General features: G+C 42.3%; 1 protein-coding gene across 4 annotated transcripts in view; it reads left to right on the forward strand.

The window, feature by feature from the left end:
• Nucleotides 1–5,349: 5,349 nt before the first annotated feature.
• The window catches only part of LOC119661747 (myosin heavy chain, non-muscle), a 94,429-nt gene continuing 80,403 nt past the window's right edge, over nt 5,350–19,375 (forward strand). For 2 of the 4 annotated variants that reach the window (XM_038071213.1, XM_038071216.1), the window contains exons 1-2: nt 5,350–5,498; nt 6,237–6,814. In XM_038071213.1, coding sequence (XP_037927141.1) covers nt 6,680–6,814 — 135 coding nt within the window. In that variant the 5' untranslated portion in view covers nt 5,350–5,498; nt 6,237–6,679. Of the gene's footprint in view, nt 5,567–5,704; nt 5,994–6,236; nt 6,815–19,375 lie in introns of those variants that run through there. The other 2 variants (XM_038071214.1, XM_038071215.1) reach the window with 2 other exon arrangements.

A 19,375-nucleotide genomic window follows, 5' to 3' on the forward strand; every position in this document is an offset into this window, starting at 1 on the left:
GATGTTGAAAATAATTTATTTAGAAAATTTGCAGGTGATTCGAGAGGACGTACTTCGTCGATACTACACACGAATTTATTATTATAGATTTGTATGATGTGTTGTTATTTTCATGTAGAATTGGATATAAACATTTGCTTTAATCTTGAAGTTACTTCCTCAAATAAAACACATGATTTAATATAAGCCAGATTTATTTATTTGGAGCCGGAGTCTACCTCTCGAATAAAAACGAGAAGTGGGCTTTTCCTTTGGGACAATATGCAACGGTTTTTCAAACCGAAGTTTATGCGATCCTAAGGGTGGCAAACTGGGTGATTGACGAGCGGTTGAAGGGCAGGCGTATCGCAATCTGCAGTGACAGTCAAGCTGCACTGAGGGCATTGAGCAGTCCTTTGATCACCTCGAAAATCGTTCAGGAATGCAGAAACCGTTTTAACTCTATGTCTAGATTCAATACGGTGGAACTACTCTGGGTACCTGGTCACTGTGGCATAGAGGGAAATGAAATCTCGGACGCTTTAGCGACAGAGGGGTCAAACTCCCCTATGCCGGGACCGGGGCCAGCAATTGGGGGTATCAGTAGCATTGGCTAAATCTGTTTTCAAAAACTGGGAACAAGTTTCCCATAATGACAGGTGGCAGAGCCTAAATGCTGCTCGACACACCAAACTTTTCCTGCCAGAACCCAACATACGTACCGCAAAGTTTATCCTGTCAAAAAGCAGGACGACTTGCAGGTGTATTGTGGACATTCTGACAGGCCATAATTCACTAGCTGGGCATATGTTCAGAATAGGAATTACCGAAGATGATACGTGTCCCTCCTGTAATGAGGAAGCGGAATCCACGGAGCATTTCCTATGTGAATGCCCCGCCTATGGACGCATCAGGCATCAGATCTTTGGTGCCGATGTTCTCCAATTACGACGGGTAGCATCACATCCACTAACGGAAATCCTACGATACGTTAATGAATCCGGAATATTCCGTTAGACGGGGGACGCGAGTACAATGGGCCAACACGGCCTGAGTGCTCAGAAGCTGTAGCTTCTCCCCCACCATATACATACATACATACATATTTATTTAAGAGCACAACAAAGGGTTGGAATCCATTTGAACATTCCCCCAGGCGAGGAGAAAGTAGAAAGCTTGACATACCTTTAAAACCACGCTGGGAGAAAAAGTCTAACAGACCAAACTAGTGCTTTACAACATCTATATAACCTCGGAATCGGGGAGTAGAGACAGAGGTCATGCTTCATGAAAAAAACCTTTCGAAAATTTCTGCGTTACGGGTTCTATACGGAGCCGGGCGATGGGTGATGTCAGTAGAGGCCGTACAGTCCACCAAGCTGGTAGAATGTTTAAAGGGATGTGCATCTAGAGGAAGGCTATGCGTAGTTTTAGATAGAGGAGATTAAAAGATTGGGGACGAGTGAAGTAATCCATCCGGAGATCGGATGAAGCTGCGTCAAACTTTTTCGAGGCCAAGTCAACCAGAATTGGGGAAGAGGATCAGATCAGGGAGCAATTGTCAGGGATGCTTCGAATGAAGGAGTTAAAGCACCCATTAACAGAAGAAGAGAACAGTGGAACATATAAAATCAACTGCAATGATTGCGAGATGTTCTGTTGGCCAAACAAAACGGATCATCATGACGATGTTCCAACAACACATAAAATACAAAGGAGAAAGACGAGGAATCACCACGGTGCGATCATCAATAGCTATGCACATCATCGAGGAGAGACATTGTGTGATGAGGGAAAATTTGGAGCTAGTACGACAAGTGATACGTATGATATGTAAGTCGGACACCTTGGATGCATGGGAGAGCCTTGAAATAGTGCGGAAAGATCCGACAAAATTGATGAACACATACGAAAAGATCCGAACAACGAACAAAGATCCATAAACAAGGTAATGAGACACGAGAAATCATAGCGGACACCAACTCCCGAACCTATAAAATTACAAAGTGGCTTATGAAAGAAATCAGCACCCTCGGAAATTATCACAGCAAATGTTACAATGAGAGTCCAACATAGCACCACCTTGGCGCAAACACGGTCACCAAGGCTGTCAGCCAATCAAACTCCCCTAAAAGGTTTGCCAGACGTGAACTACGACTGCGCGAGATAATATACCAAATCGAACGGCATGTGTTGGAGCTAACACGGATGCTACCAGTTCGGTGAGATGGATTTGAGGAGGATTTGAATTCCAAAGAAGCCAAAATGCCTAACGATCCGATAAGGGGAGTCAGATGATATGGTGACCCTGTGGCGACCCACCCCAACCTAATCGTTCGCCCCTGTGCTTTAAACATAATGGGGGAACCCTAAATAAATAGGAGGACCGACGCTTCCCGGGAAAGGATTAGAGAGCCCCGGAAAAAAAGAAAATATCCTACTAGTTATCAGTAAACATTGACGAGATAACAGTATTTTATGGGTAAATATTGTGCTATATGTTTTTTTCTAATAAAACTACATTTTTTTAGGAAAATGGGGTGGACGAATACTTTTGTATGTAACTGTAAATTAGAAAACGCCACTCATTTTGCGCCTAAGGGTATATAATTTTTGCAACACATATTCAAGACTACAGTAGAGGGTTAAATTATTATGGTTCTAGAATTTTATTTATTCTTCATTTTTATTTATTTTTTTTTTTTGCAAATTATTAGATTTCAGTTCCATAGATTTTATGAAAGAATGACCATTAATATTGACCATCCTGAAAAAAAATATCTTTCGACTTCGTCTTCTTCAATGCAACCCCATTGTTTCCATTACTGCGACGCGCCTTCATTGTCAGAACCACAGAGGATGCCAGGGTGAACGACACTGTGGTGAATTTTGGATTTGAGACGTTGGTTCATGCGCCAGCTGTCAAATGCTAGTTCGCACCAGTTGCATTAATGCGCGATGCAATTTCATAATGTAATTTACCACTGGCTGATAGCATTAATCCGAAATATTTAAATCTCTCAGTTCTTGGCAGGTCACTGCCACTAACAGCCTCTTTCGTTCATTCATCAGTTTAGTCTCAGATCGGATCATACCACTTTTGAACAAGTTGTTTAAGATCAGGTTTACCATGAGATACCAGGAAAATATCATCTGCATAGGGCAGTGTGTATGGCGCTGGGCGTGGTATGTTTCGTGTGACAGTGTCCATAACAAGAAGAAAGAGAAGTGGTGAGAGGACCATCCATTGATGAACGTCGACGATGATGCACCCATAGCCGTGTTCGTTGATGCCTCAAGCATTGCAGTAGGCGCTGCTTTTAACACGTTGATAACGAACTCGATACACAGTATATCCCTGACTTGTAAACGGGGACCATATGTTCTCCCCAACCCTACTTTGACCGCAGCAGGTATACAGGGTCAATTCTCGTTCAGTACTGTGCGGATACACAATATATTGTAAAAAATGGCGATAACAACTGACGAAATCGACATCTAGGAAGAGCGACCCGGGACGTACAAACTGCCTTCATCCAGGTCCAGTAGGGGGCGTGAGATCTTGAGTTGCGTATCAATGAAGGCAAGACACCATCAGAACCAACAACATCAAACCACACTGGTCAAACGGGAAGAATAAAGATAGGAGACTAAATTTTGAGACCGTTGATAATTTCTCTCTAGGGTCGAAAATCAAAACCGATAAATTGAAATCCGCGGACAGTTGTTGGCAGCCAACAGAGCCTATTCAGCTTACCAAAACTGTTCCACTCGAACCGTTTCACCATAAGGTCAAAGCTCTTACTGTACAAGACTATGATCTTGCCAGTCCTTATTTATTGCTCGGAGTCCTGGGCTTTTAGCAAGAAAAATTGCGAACTCTTGGTAACGTTGTGGATAAAATCCGGTGGGTCACTTAATCCGTATGGATGAGGATGATCCCACCCGAAAAGTCTATAAGGACAATATCTATGGTAGAAAAAGAAGACGAGGCAGACACTGCCTGAGATGGAGCCATGGCGTAGGCCAAGATGCCAGGCAACTTTCAGGGATATCGAATTGGTGGACCTCGGCGCAAATCCAGGATGTCTGGGGTTCCTTATTAAGGCAGGCCTAGACCGGATACCGGTTGTTGCGCCGTTGATTTTTTTTATTTCATTTTTCTTTTATATTTCATTTACCATGAATGTGAGCTAATTTTTTTTCGATTTTAAGACTTTCCCTTTCTCTTCCTCCTTGACCCCGTAAAACCTTAGTGGGGTCATCCTCTAAATAATGGCCTGAGGATGTTGAGGATTCTCAGGAACCGCGCCTCAATTACTATCTGAGGCGGAAGAAGCAATGATCGGGACTGTGATCCGTTGTGGGTCTGCCCACTCTATCGCGGCACTCGGGTGCGGAGACTTACGGCTGCACATGCGCAGTCAAGCCGTTCTTTTTATTTTCTAGGTTTAGCTCGCGTTCTGGTTTTTTCGTTAGGAGTCGCGAATTCCTTCCGGTAAAGACATGGTAGTTTTGTACTAATAACACGTAAAGGATCAAAGCGCTGAAAAGACCAACCCCTTCCTCCACCGCCCCTCCCCCCCCTACATTCCCAAGCCTCGCTAGCAAAGAGACGTGCAAAAACGTGTGAACCGAACACTTTGATGGAGCTTCAGTCTTTGCAAGCGGACCTTGATGGTCAATTTCGCCAACTTTTTTGATTTCTGGGATAGCTCTTCTTTCTAGGTCGTCTTCGGCCACTCAGGGTGATCGTCTGATCCTCCTATTTCCTTCAGGTTCAGTACAAACTTTTTTGTGTAATTGGCATTTAGATGTGGGATGGACGTTGAAGGTGCACCAGGTCCTTTTCGTTTCATCAGTTCTTCAATTTTTGTCCTACGATGCTGAAGGGATTGCAATTACAAACTTAATGCGTTTCACCTTTGTTGAGTTTCCACATAAAACTATTGGTAATTTAAACTGTACTAGTTTATACAGGCATTTCCTTTAAATTTATTTTACTGTCGTACTCTATTGTTTCAAGCGACAGTTTTTCCACGAATTGCTGAATGGCTCAATCTCCTTCTATTGCAAAAGAAACTGATTTTATATTATTTCATCAAAGAAAGAAGAAATTCTGCGAACATGAACAATTTTCACACTCAAAAGAAACGAATCAACCAAATCAATTTCACTACATTGGAAATGATAGCATATTTAAAGCCATTTTAAATTTCAACAGTCATTCACAATAAGGTCTATTGTAGAGTGCCACTGCCGGAGCACTGCAGCTCTGTGTTTTCTCAATCAATTGGTTTGTGTACGTGAAAAACGCAATGGGTCGCATTGCGACGGCACAAGTGACACGACTAGTCTAGGCGATTTCGGCTGGCCGGCTACGTGTGCTAGAGTAGGAGAAGTACTTGAAAAATAAAATTTTGAAAATCTTGAAGTAGTTGAGAAAGTGAAGAGTGATCGGGCGGATGATCGCCCGCTGGCAGAAGGGATTTTGTAGTTATAAAGCCGCGTTTCGCATTGTGAGTGCCTTTTGCAATTTAACTGAGTAATCAGCAGAACTGTCGAAGCCAATTACCAAGAAAACACGGTAAATGTGCATTTCGCCGAGTGCAATCGGATAAATTCAGGAGATTTGTGTGGACGGTGCGCGTAACGACAATGACTGTACATTGCAGTTGCCCGTGAAGACGGATTTCGCTTGGGGCTGCTCCAGGAACTCGACAAAGGGGCCGCGGAGCACTCTGGCCTGGAGCCGTTGGGAACCGGGCGATTTGTTGAATTTCTGACGATCTTTCTTTATCAGCGCGGTGCCAGGCGGCTCTCGGAATGCGGCACCTTTTTCCAGTGGAGTGACATCATTCGAGCTTACCATTCGCGTTCCTTGTCTGTGTCGGCTGGTCGGGCTCTGACTTTGGCTCTGGCTTCGCGGAGAAGGGCTTGCCTGTCGTTGTCGCTGTCACCGTGGTCGCGGTCGCTTGTTCGTTTTCGTTTTCTTGAAGTCAAGTTGGCTTTTGGTCTGTTTCTCCGAATAAATTCCACGGGAGTCGTGGCGGTGATTGTAGGCACTGTCGCCAGTGAGATTCGCTTCGTCGTCTCCAGAAGTCTTCGAGGCGGATCTTTGTTCTGAGCGGTCTTTGTGTCCTCCGCGTAGCTCGCCCCGTCGTTTCGCAATCCAAGATTTTCCGTCGCACCTTCAGCTCTGACTTCAAGAATCCGAAAAGGCTGCGGCCGCTAACGCGTTTCGTGTTTTCTTTCAGCAATTTAATGCACGACTCGTCGTTCATCTCATCCGGGAATATTAATCTTTTATTTACCCTGCCTAAATCGGTGATAAAAATTCAAAGCGAAATTCCCCCACTTTAAGAAAGTTACTTCGGTCGAGACTTGTTTCCTTGACGCGTGCATTTGGTGGTTTGTCGGAGACAAGTTGGGAACGAAAAGGCATTGTTTGTGCGGCAGCGAACGACGTAAATTCGCAGATACGGTTCCATTCTTTTTGGAAGCAAAATACGAAAACCATTTGAAAAGTTAAAAAGTCGGCGCGTGGAAAAGAGACAGACAGCAGGAAAGAGGTTGTGCCGTGGAGCAATAGTGCAGGAAGAAACGAGACCGCTCGAGGATTAGCCATACGTTCTACAGACAGGGCCGAAAGGCAAACGTAAAAATTCTTCCATTCTCGTTGTTTTGTGTGCAGTGAAAAATGGCAGACGACATGGGTGATCGTAATGATCCGGAATTGAAATATCTGTCGGTGGAGAGGAATCCATTCAACGACCCAGCGACGCAGGCGGAGTGGACACAAAAACGACTTGTTTGGGTTCCACACGAAAACCAGGTAATTAAGAAATTGTGAATTATTTGCACGGCAGGTCTCCGATTTGTGTCTGGTCTGGTGTTGTTTTTGTGGCGTGACAACGGCTGGTCGCCGATGACGGTTGCTGTGCGTCATGGGCGTATGCTCTGGGTATGGCAGTCGATCAGAAAGCGATTTTTGAAAGCATCTGGCTAGAATTAGTCATCGAAGTGTGGTCGGGGAACCGGCGAAAAGTTGTTAGGAAGAAGCCGCCCGGCCCATTCACCTTGGTATTTGTCATGTGTCAAGTGGCCGTACGGCAGCGCAATTGTGAATTGGCAAACGTCGCAGGATTGGGAATTGGCGTAGATGCTGAGACAGACACGAGTGAACGATGGAAATGTGCTCGAAGTTGTCTGCTTAGGGGGTATAGGGGCTCCGTCACCTGCCGTTAGGATGAGACAATTGTACCGGCTAATGTCGCATCTTATTTCGGGTTTTGTTTTTTGAATTTCTGTTGCCATTCGTAGAACTTGTCACAGGCCACCCGGGGTAGCTCCTATTGGAACTCATTGTTATTAGTGAATATCTAACATTTATCAGCTGCAGTTCGAAACCTATAGCCAAATCAACGTTTAAATCTCATTTCGGCAATAGTTAAAGAATAAAAAAAGATTGTTATGTAAAAAGCTTGTCAATAGTTCGAATGGAAACAGGAAGGGTGTAACTCGTTTAGACGCACCCTCCTCTTTATGGTGGCAAATACTATCTAAAGCTCGACAGAAAAACGAAAAAGTACATAAGATAGGTTCAAAATAATAATGTTTATTGCGATAAACGACAAAAATTTCAATGCAAATCAAATAAATGGAAGCGGAAAAAGTCTTTGCATAGACAAATTTGCGGATATTCGTTAGAAGAAATAAAGATTTATTACTTTGATAAGTTTTTTTTTGCATGAAAATATATAATTTTGCTACCGTATGAAAAAAATTCGATCTGGCATTGATGTTATCGGTCTATGGATGGTTTGAACTCTAATTGTCAACTACTTCACAACCTTTTTGACGTCTGACGAAGTACCTTGTGCCCACGGCTTATGCCACACGCAAATCGAACTTCACGAGGAACTTTGCTGTGGATCGGTGGCATGTTGCAAGGATATGACACAGTATTTTTCACCAACGGATCAAAAATAGTCTGTGAAGTCGGAGGGTGGGACTTCTCGGATACACGCAGGTGGCTGAGTCGTACGATGTGCCAGGATTCGACAGTATATTTTAAGCAGAAGTACTGCCAATATTGCAAGCCTGGCAATGGCTATAGCCATGATCGCAGTTCCAGGCGTAACATTGCCATTCGAACCGTTGATATATTGACTAGATGGGGGTTCTTCGATGGGCACAGTCTGTTTCCCGCCGGCGACTGTTAAGGGTGGAGTCTACTCGCATTACTTATCAGTTGACGACCTCAGATGGCGAAAGTTCACTACTTGGATCAAGTCAAGGAAGCATGCCTATAACAAGACCCGATCACGAGAGCTCTTGTGTCAGACGCGAGCAAACGCATACAATATGAGCTTTGACCGCAAGAGGCACTGATCTATAGTGGACCGTGCCGGTATACTCTTCAATTCGCATTGTCGAAGTTACAGAAAAAAGGGAGAAACTTTCAGGCACTTCCTTTGCGATTGCCCAACTATAGGTAGAGCCAGAAAATTCGATCTGGCATTGATGTCATCGGTCTATGGATCGTTTGAATTCTAATTGTCAACAACTTCACAACCTTTTTGAGATCCGACGAAGTATCTTTGGCCCACAGCCTAAGCCATACGCAAACCGAACTTCGCGAGTAACTTTGCTTTGGACTTTCAAACCAGGGCATGGGAGAAGATCGGCGGCGTGTTGCAAGGATATGACACAGTATTTTTCACCGAAGGATCAAAGATGGTCTGTTGAGTCGGTGGGGGAGTTTTCTTGGCTACACACAGTGTCCGAGTCGTATGGTCTTCCAGGATTCGCTAGTATATTCCAAGCCGAAGTACAGCCGAAGTACAGCCGATATTGAAAAACTGCCGATGATTATGGTAGCCATGAGCCCCAGGTGTAACATAATCATTCAGACCGTTGATGAATTAGCCAGGCCAGGCTCTGCTCTTGGGAGTCCCTCGATGGGTACAGTTCGTACTCGCACTACTTAGCAGTCGAGAACCTCAGATGATGAAGGTTCATAACCTGGGCTAAGTCATATACGCATTCAAATACGCTCTTGTGTCAGACGCGAACGAATGCATACAAGATCACCTCTAACTGTACGGCGCACTAACCAATAGGGGACTGTGCAGCCAGAGTCATACCCTAGAATTTGCATTGCCGAAGCTGTGGAGAAAAGACAGTAATCCTCAAGAATTTCCTTTGCGATTGCCCAGCTCTAGCTACAGGCACTAGGTAAACCATTCTTTGAGGGCTTTAATCTCTAGCTGCAGGGTTGGAGAGCTACTTTCCTCCGTGAATGCTGCAGCTTGCCTGTGCAGATCTGAGCCGTCTGGGTTCTATCCCCTTGCTCTTATCACAGTAGTTATGGTCTTAGGAGTTTGTGATATCATAACGACGCACCACAGCGCTAATTGAGCTCTTTGGAGCGACCACTGATACCTGCCTACCTACCGGAGGTCGGTCACAATTCCACACTGACGAGGTCTTTTGACATGTCCTTTTTAAAAAGTCTAGGTCTAGCCTAGTAACAAGCTCCAGACATTCCAGTTTTGCGCCGACGTCTATCTGTTTCTCCGGATTGCTCAAGTGCCGGCAGTCGTAGGGAAAGGTCGCGGTTTAAATCTCACTGGTGGCAGAGGGTTTTGTTATCGTGACTGTATGTCCGAAACTAGTCGGCTCAGCTGGGTCAAATCTGGATAATAATCTCGCGGCGAGCGTAATGTTGGCCACATTGCCTCCTACAGTGTACTATTACGGTCTTGATTGAAGTGCTCTAACACACTTTAAAGTCCTGATCGAAAGTGGATTGTTGCGCCAACGATTATTATTATCATGTATCGATTTGATATTCCTAAAAGCTCTCTGACGTCTTGCCCTTGATCCTCATTGCATCTCAGGCAGGATTTGCCACGTTTTCTTTGTCTGCAATAAAAACATTTTGCATTTCGTCAGTCAAAATGACAGAATTATGGTAAACTGATCATCTAGGGTATTTTTATAGTAATGACTAATGAACTGATGAAAATTTAAATTTTTAAATAAAATTAGTCAGTCTGGCTGGACTGATGATAAGTTGAGTGTAGTGCAGTTGTCATGGTGTTTGAATCGAAACATGACTTGCAAATGGTTCGGGTCTTTAACTACTATACCTGCCACAAAAACAGTTGTCTAGTTTATACTAAATACGGCAGTCCATCGGCCTTTTCATCAGTCCATTTTTGTTGGATCGACTTATGGCAGAATGATGAAATATTCATCGTGTAAGATCGGCCATACGGATTTGTTGATCCGGCTACCATCCTCATGAGCCGGATTTTGTCCATATTCAGAATCCTTCTGTAGATGGTCAAACATTTTTTGGGGAATTCTTCTCTAGAAGTAGTTGAGAGTTCTCAATTTTTCTTGATAAGAACCTAATTTTCCGAAATATATGAGCACTGTTAAGAATATTCTCTTGTACAGTATACAGTAAGAGTTTTGACCCTATGGTGAGATGTTTCGAGTGGAACCGTTTTTGTAACAAACAAACAACCTTGCGTGGATTTCATCGTCGTAGCTATTATCGGTTGTGATTTTCGGCCCTACCACTGAGAATCTTCTTCAGGTAGTTGTGAAGATTGTTTGTCGATGCTTCATCTCTTCTGTTAGCTGTGATTATTGCGGCATCCATTTTCCCTTCGTAGCTGTTAGGAAGGGTTCTAGACTTTAGCATGGATGGCTTCAATGTTCGCTCTTACCTGATTGTCAGATGGGGTTCGGGGTAGTATTGTTATTATTATGAGAGAAGTATTAGCTTGGGTTGAGAAATAGCTCAAACCTTCCGAGAAAGGAGCAACCTTTGGAACCCTAGCAATGAACTCCCTCTCGCCCCTCCTTTGATTGGTATAAATTGTTTAAATGAGGAAGTGAGTTTGTATCTGGCGAAGAGCGGTCTGGTGGCCCTTCCACGTCTATTGATGAGAACAGACCTCAGCAGCATCGATTTTAATAGGCCACTTAAGCCTCAGAAACATTGCCTTATATTTGGTTCCAATTGTTTGAAAAGTATCGTCGTATTAACGCACATGAAAAACAGTACGCATTAAAATAAATGTAGATTAGGTTTGTCGCGGTTGAATTTCCACAATGTATTTATGGATTTATATAAGGGAGCAAACAGCTTGTAGCTACTTCGGTCACGCTGTTCTCAGAGAAGACGTGAGACAGTGTCTGATGCTCTAGACTAAACCAGTCGCATATTTTGCAAATTGGGTTCTAACCCAATATCGAGGGATCTGTGGACCATAAACACTGGGAGTAAATTATTTCCTAATTGGTTCCGTCCGCTATCAAGTGGATGGCGGATTCAGGATCTTCTCAATTCTTAAACGGAATATAGTCTTAGAGGAATATCTCTAGATCATGATATTCCATGCCCTTAAGGGTTAAATCTTTTGGGGTTCTATTGACTATTGTTGTGCCATTTGATCCGAACTGATTGGTCTTCGTTTAACCATTCGCAAGAAAACTTGTCCTCGTGTATATTGTCCTCCACTGTATTCAAATCTCTGAGCGCAGATTCCAATCGAGTCTTAGTGTTTTTCTTACTTAAAAGGATCGGTGTTAGGACTTTCAATTTTCAATGGTGCATCTTATAATCTTTTTGTTGGGTAGTTCGTGTGCTTGTTTAACGTTAGGGTTAGTTTTCTTTTGTAGACCAACAAAATGGTTGAATACTAGATCTGTTGTGATTGGTGTTTCTTCGTTATCTCGCTTGTTAGTTTTGCAGCTTGATTGTTAGACATTATACACCAGCATTGCGGAAGACCATGGTTCGAATTCCATTGGTGACAGAGACCCATAGGCGCCACGTGTTCATTAATATACCATGCAATTCCGTCGATTCGAAAATTTTGCAATATATTCCACAGATTTTTCTTAGGGAGTAGGGTAGTGAATGCGTTTACATACAGAGTGTTGGACTCTCGCAACAGTACGCTGTCGGACTACCAACTGAACACCCTGTCATCAGAGAACTACCCTAGAACCGTTTGACTCATTACTTCGAGATAACCCTCCCGCCTCCCGGCAGCAATGAGAGGGGAGGAAGGGAGTTGATTAATCAAGAAACCCCTTGCCACCCGGTCCCTCCGCCAGTCGAGTTCAAACTTCTTCGCGTGTGTCTGCATAAAACTGCTGACGAAAGTTGTCCCACCTTTCACAAGAGAAAAAGGTGTGTGCAGCGTCGTCCATCTCTATTGCAGAACACATAATCAGGAGATCACGCCTTCTCAACCTTGTGTAGGTAACACTAAAAACCTCTATGCCCGCTTAGAAGTTGGGTAAGGAAGTAATCAATCTCATCGTGCGTTTGGTTCAGCCACGGATCTAAATTGTCGATGAGCTGCGCAGTCCATCTGCCTCTTGGCTCATTTTGTCAAGAGAGTTGTCACTCGGTGGTTGCGTTGACGTTCTTCACGGGCAATCACCTCTTAACTTTTCGCCCCTACGGTGGTAGATAGCTTTACGCTTCTTGGCAAGAAGGGCAACGGGGATCACTCCCGCGATCAGGGCCCCCAACATTCACAATTAGCCGACTCATGGCCGAGAATCCAGCTGTAGCCATGCCTGCCATTTTGTAAACTTCCGCCGGGATACCATCAGGACCTGGCGCTTTATTGTTTTTCATGGTGAAAACTGCTTCTTCGAGCTCTCTCATTGTGAAATAAAATATATTCCACAGGTTATGGTCCTTTTGAAAAAACATAATATCTTAATATACTTATTTGAATTCTGTTTTCGAGATCAGTGTAGTGAAAATAAGGACTGCATCATTTACATAGAGCAGTGTGTAAGGCACTGGCCGTTGAATGCCCTGCGTAATAGCGTTTCTGACGAGAATGAAGAGTGGTGTCATGTTTCAAACACTTTTCTCTGGATTGTGGTAGAGCAGTTTATCAAAGCGGGGGTCGGTTGCTCTGACATTAGATGTTGTTGCAGTGGATACAAGGTGAAACGTACATTCCAAAATCTTCAAGGTGTGAAACGACAATTCAATCAATTCTTTCATACTGGAGCGGTTGTACTGTATTTTCCGATTATTCGGTCTCAATGCAGAGACAGAGTTAAAGCTCTTTGCTTTCTAAAATCCTGGTGCTTCTCCCTTTCACAATTTGGATTACCCCTTCAATTCCTGTGGCGTTAATAGGTGGAATTGCTACGAATGCCAATGCCGGCGTTGCTTATGAAATTGACATTTAGTCGGAAGTATTCCGGCCCTTTGTCAAACTTGATCAAATCCTTTTTCTTGGATCAAACAACAATTACTTGGGAAGATTACAGATTCTCTTTCTCTATGTGCCAAACTATTAGGACCATGAATAACTTCTCGTTTTTCAATTCCTATATCACATTTTTTGACATTTCCTTAAGAATATCCAGTCAAACAATATGTCATTGATCCGAACAATCGATAGCAGATAGGAGCAACTCCGGCTAAATGGGAAAACCTTCCATTCAAGCGTTTCCAACTAGGTTTCCAGTAGACATAAATTATATAGCCAAGCCTTGTCATGTAGAAACATCACTTTTTCATGCCTTTGTTCGTTCAGCAGCTGTTTTTCCTTCAAACGCATTAATGTCCTTGCTTTTGGATCATTTCTAATACTTGAAGATATTGTGACCAATTCCTAATTATTCTGTAAGTTGCGCTAGTGTGTCCTGAATCTTGCTGAGGTAATGTCTCTAATTTTTCGGCTTCAAGCCTTTTTGGTGCGCCAAACTTCAGTTCCGATTAGCCTATCTTTCAGATTATGAATATCTTTTTTGGTGTGGAAGGGATCAAACGCACGCTAAGACTGAATCGCACACCAGATTAAATCTCAAATCTGTGTCGTGATCGTCGTCTACCTTTGCAGCAACAAGAGGAGTTCCATATTATATTGCTTCAATAAGCACAAATCCATTATGCGCCTTAAGATCATGTTAAAATTCTGTCTAATCCAAGTAGCCAAACCATTTTGTGGACAAAATTCGACTGATCTTTGGCTTTGTGTCCTTGAATTGAAGTTAATGAATTTTCGTGTCTATCTTCTAGTCCATAAGCCATTTGATGGTCTATATTTGACGTCTCAATAGGCCAATTTGAACCCCACACCAACAGAAATATGAGTCCAAGTCAGTTTGCATTGTAGTTCAGGGGCTCTATTTTTGGCATTCTATATTAATAAGTTCAAATTATAAATATACTAAGACTGGATGAGAAACTTTCGTCGTTTTTATCTAGGCCTTGCTGTTGGATGCATATCTGTTGAAACATAAAAATAGATAATGACGTGGCGACAAGTTCACGGCCCTACAATTCGTCTTTTCGTAGAAATTGGAAAGAAATAAAGCAAAACTGTGGGCGTAGTGCCAACTATCGGAAATCTAGTCTGTATATTTGTGCTTAATCTGAAGCGCTATTGTCGATCTTGCATATTTGTTCCACTATTTTAAACCTAATAAATGTGTAGGTATTTGACGATGCGTTTTTGCATTGACTGCGCTTGTTATTGTCACCCTTATGTCCCTCCGAACCTTTGAGTACAAAGTATCTAATTCCTCCGTAATCGATTATTATAAAAGTGGCACGTATGGTTCCTTCAAGTGCCTGTCCGCTGTCAGGCGGACTATTTCTTATATTTTATTCTTTTTGTGCGAATAATATTAGATGCATTCTGCCAAGTAATAATAAATAAATCATTGAACCTGAAAAAATGTCACGCACTATTAAGACAAGTCTATGTATTGCCTGTCATACTAATATGAGACAATATAATGTGGAACAATCTGTATTTCTCTGGTCACTCACTATGAAACAAAAATTCCAATCTTCGATTCTTTATGGTTTTGTTGGTATAAAAGAAAAATGCTTGGTACTATAGTAGTTTGAGTATTGGTATGAGATATGGATACAAGAGACAACAACGAAGATACGTTCACCTACTACAGATCTGTTTCAATACACAGCGTGTACATTTGGGTTGTTGATTTCGTTTCTTATTTAATTTTCCTTTACTTCCAAGAAACCGGACTGGTTGCCGGCATGACAGATAAGAGCTTCAAGTCCAACAACCACCTCCTCCGCTCAGTAACACAAAGAATGTTAAAACAGCTTCACGGTACTTTGGCGGATATTGTGGGCTCTGTGTTGCTTGGCTGTTGTATGGTCGGCTTTGATCGAGCTCTTGTATGTAAAGCTCAAGTACGAACAGAAACTGCCAACTGTTGACTTTTTTGTTGGCAAGTTCCATTCTATGCCTTTGAGAGTCTTTGGGGTCTTCTCTGTTCATTTGCGGTTATGAGTAATTGGACAATCAATTTTAAGTTAACGGTCAACAATGTATTTTGAAATTAGTAAGGAGATTGGCAAGTGTCAGGAGCTGAGGGTTGGGTGGGTACTCATTAAGGATACTTTCCTTTTTTGATTGAATATCTTATCTCTTTGCTTAATGAAGAAAGTATAGAAAATGTCCATTGAGATTGGCCAACACCTTATCAATATAACGTAAATAATTTGTGAATGCTTTATTACATTCAGTAACTGAAGAAACCCAAATCCATTGTTAAAACGTTAAGACAAATAAAAACCGCACGAAGATAGCAAAAAAATCATTCAAGAGCTTCGATAATTTGTGAGAGGCAAACCAATTAGTGCTTTTCTTTCATCAATTTTTATCCACTTATCCTCCCCCACATTCTTGTGTCTTCCCTTGAACTTAATATTGAAGAGTTTCATAGAACATTTGCCGTTCAAACTATAGCGAAATATCAACCAGTCTTCGGTATGGAATGTTTGAAAGAGTCGTCGAAAGCGAAAAAAAAAAACGGTTGAAATTCAAAGTCAATAAGGCAGATGACATCAGTGCTGAAGCCGGGCATGAATAATTCAGCGCTGTTATGCTTGCAGTCGATAAATGTAAATTGAAAATTATCAATAGAGTAGTCAGTTTTTTGAAGATTGTATAAGTCCAGCCGGCTTCAGGCAAACAAATGTATCCATTGACGATGGAGCGATAATCTTTTCCCGAAATAGCAATGTTAATATTATGTTGATGACTAAACACTCGAAACATTTTTAACTGACACTTATATTTGAAAATGTTGAGGTGAGCTACACTCCAAGTTTTAGTTTTAATATTGGTAGAGCTTAGGTATTGGAACAAGCTCAAAATTAAGATAGTTACTTTTCCATCTTCTTTCCAAAAGCTTGTTCGAATTGATTTCTTCAAATGTGGTGTTTATCAGAGAGATAAAAAGGGCTGTAAACAACGCACTTAGTCATGGGCTTAGTCTCAGAGACTACCCAACGGAAAAATCATGGTAATGTTCCTTTATGTCGTCTAGTTCTCCAATTTCCCCTAATTTCGATATTTGCTTAAATAAAATAATTGCTATGATATTGGAAATTTGCTGGAAACCCGCTTAAATTCAATCTAAACCACATGGAGCACAATACTGAAAAGTTTAATGCAAATCCTACTACTATGAACAAAGCTAAAATACGTCAAAATTTTCCCTTTGGCGTCGCATTGTCACTAGCGATGAAAAATGCCAGGTAAACTAGGTTAATTGACACCAAAACAGATTATTCATGCTTCAAGAGTTATGTTGTGCACTCGATGGGATCAGAGGGGTTTCATTTATTACGAACTCCTTGAATCGCTCGAAGCAATCGCTGGTGGTCGTCACTCATTGCAACAAAAATGTTTGAATTTCAGCCATGCAAGCAGCGATTCTCCTCCTACAAAATGAGAAATAGCTTAATGGATGGATTCAGTCGAAAACTCGGATTTTTGTCTTCGAAGAATCTATTTACTACCTAGAAGATGGGAAAAACTTGTCGCTTACGATGGTGAATACTTCGTAAGGCATTATTCGTTTTTATTCCTTCTAAAACGCCCCAAATGCCGATGAGATAGCTTCAATCGAATGCATTTTCGTTTCATTGATGCTCAGAAGATTATCATAAATACGGCCACAAACATACTTGGCTCCAGTCCCAAAAAGAGTCGGAACGGCTAGTTCAAAGATGAATCTAAGGTAGCAACGGAACGGAAGAATGCTGCATATCGAGTAATGTTGCATTCTCGAAGGACGCGTGGAGACTTATCACGAACTCCGGCGAGTGGAGAAGCGACTTTACACGCGGAAAAAGCAAGTCTGGGAGAACCAAAAGATCTGTGAACTCCAAAAGTGCAGGGAGCAATCGCACCAGGCGCGGAAGTTTTACCAACAAGTCGGCAGGATGAAGCCTTACACACCTCGATGCTCATCCTGCCGACACAAAGAGGAAAACCTGATTTTCGACAGAATGGGCATATTGGAGCAATGGGATGAGTACTTTGATGAGCTACTGAACAACCGGAACATCGGCGAGTTGGAGGTCCCGCCAACTCAAGACGACGGACAAATACTGACCACCAAGTATAGGAGAAACAAACCGTGCAATTCATCGACTTAAAAAACATAAGTCGCCAGGAGCCGATGGAATTACAGCCGAATTAGTTAAATATGGTGGCGACGAGTTACACCAAGTGGTTTATCAACTTGTGCTCAAGGTATGGGACAGCGAATCAATGCCTGACGATTGGCAACGAGGCATTATCTGTCTCATACATAAAAAGGGAGATATCACATAATGCAGCAATTATAGAGGTATCACGTTGTTGAGTACCATCTATAAGCTATCCTCCGCTATCTTGCTAGGCCGTATAGGCCCATAAGCCCAGAATATCATTGGCCCGTACCAAAGGTTTTCATTCCAGGCAAATCAGCAACAGATCAGATTTTCTCTGTGCAGCAAGCGGTGGAAAAACTGTTGGAATATGGACATCAGTTACACCATTTTTCATCAACTTTAAAGCCACCCATGATAGCATAACCAAGGTAAAACTGTACACGGCCATGAGATAATTCGGTATCCCGACGAAATTGATAAGATTGACTAGGCTGATCCTGACCAGTGTGCGCGGCCAGATAAAAGCAACAGGATCCCTCTCAAGACCATTCGACACACAACCGATAACAGCTACGACGATGAAATCCGCGCACGATTGGTGGCAGCCAACATGAAGATTGACCATTCCGTAACCTACACAACGACGAAATGTATGACCGATACCATGACCGTCAGTTTGTGGATAAAATCCGGCTCAATAGGTTACAGTGGGCGGATCACTTAATATGTATGGATGAGGCTGATCCCAACCGAAAATTCTATAAGGCCAATATCTATGGTAGAAGAAGAAGACGAGACAGACCCTGCCTGAGATGTTACGATGGCGTAGGCCAGGATGCTAGGCAGCTTTTGGGGATATCCAATTGGTGGACCTTGGCGCAAGCCGGTATGTCTGGAGTACCTTATTAAGGTAGCCCTAGACCGGATACTGGTTATTGCGCCGTTGATGATGATGATTATTTTTTTATCAAAACTTTTTTTTCATCAATGTTGTCTCCTTCAAAGTAAGATTAAGATCAAGGCTAAACGTCAGTGGTTTTACTACTTTTTATAAAACACCACTTTGGTAAAAAGTTCCAGTGACCCCTTCGTACGACACTTCCCACCAAACCATCATGGAAGCCAGATGATTTCCTCGTTTCACTTGGGAATTTTTTCTCTAGCTTCCCGAAAGTTGTGTGCATATACCCCAAAATTTTGACGGTTAGATGTGTGATGTCTCTTCTCCGATGGAAATTTTTTTTTATCTGTGAAGAGTAACAGCCGTCCGCGTGTCGCTGAAGTAACTGCTTTGCTCTCGTAGCTCTTATTAGCCGCAAGGACATTGTCAAGCAGTACCTAGTATTTCTTCGGTAAGCAGAGAGTTAAAGGTAATCTTTTATGATGTGCGACATGGGTGTAATTTTGGCAATTAAAAATTGTCTACCATAACAGATGAAAAAAGTCAACCCAAAACAATACTGTCAATATCCAACTTGGTGATCACGAGGTCATCCCAAAATCGATCATTAGATATCACTTAGACTAGGCTCGAAAGAAGGCGGCGAAATCAAGTTCCTCTCTAGCAAAGTGTGATGTCTAAAATTGGGTATCTGTTGTCTTCTTATAGTAGGGGTAGTGAATACTCTGCTGCAGGGTAGACCATTTAATGTAGGCTCATTTGTTTTTGGAAAAAAACATGAAAAATCATTTATTTTAGTTCAAGAAGATTTGTTCCAGCTATTTTTTGAAAATGATATCTTTCAAATGTTTGCCTTGATGGCCAAATGTGCTCTTTTTTTAGCGTTTTCCATCGTTTTGGCCAATGTTTCGGCTGATATGCCGGCTATTTCGCCTCGAATGTTGTTTGTGAGTTGAGTTAGAGTCCTTCGACTGTTGATGTATACCTTGGATTTGAAATAGTCCCAG

The sequence above is a fragment of the Hermetia illucens genome, chromosome 1 (assembly GCF_905115235.1).
Source record: "Hermetia illucens chromosome 1, iHerIll2.2.curated.20191125, whole genome shotgun sequence".
NCBI classification, from domain to species: Eukaryota; Metazoa; Arthropoda; class Insecta; order Diptera; family Stratiomyidae; genus Hermetia; species Hermetia illucens.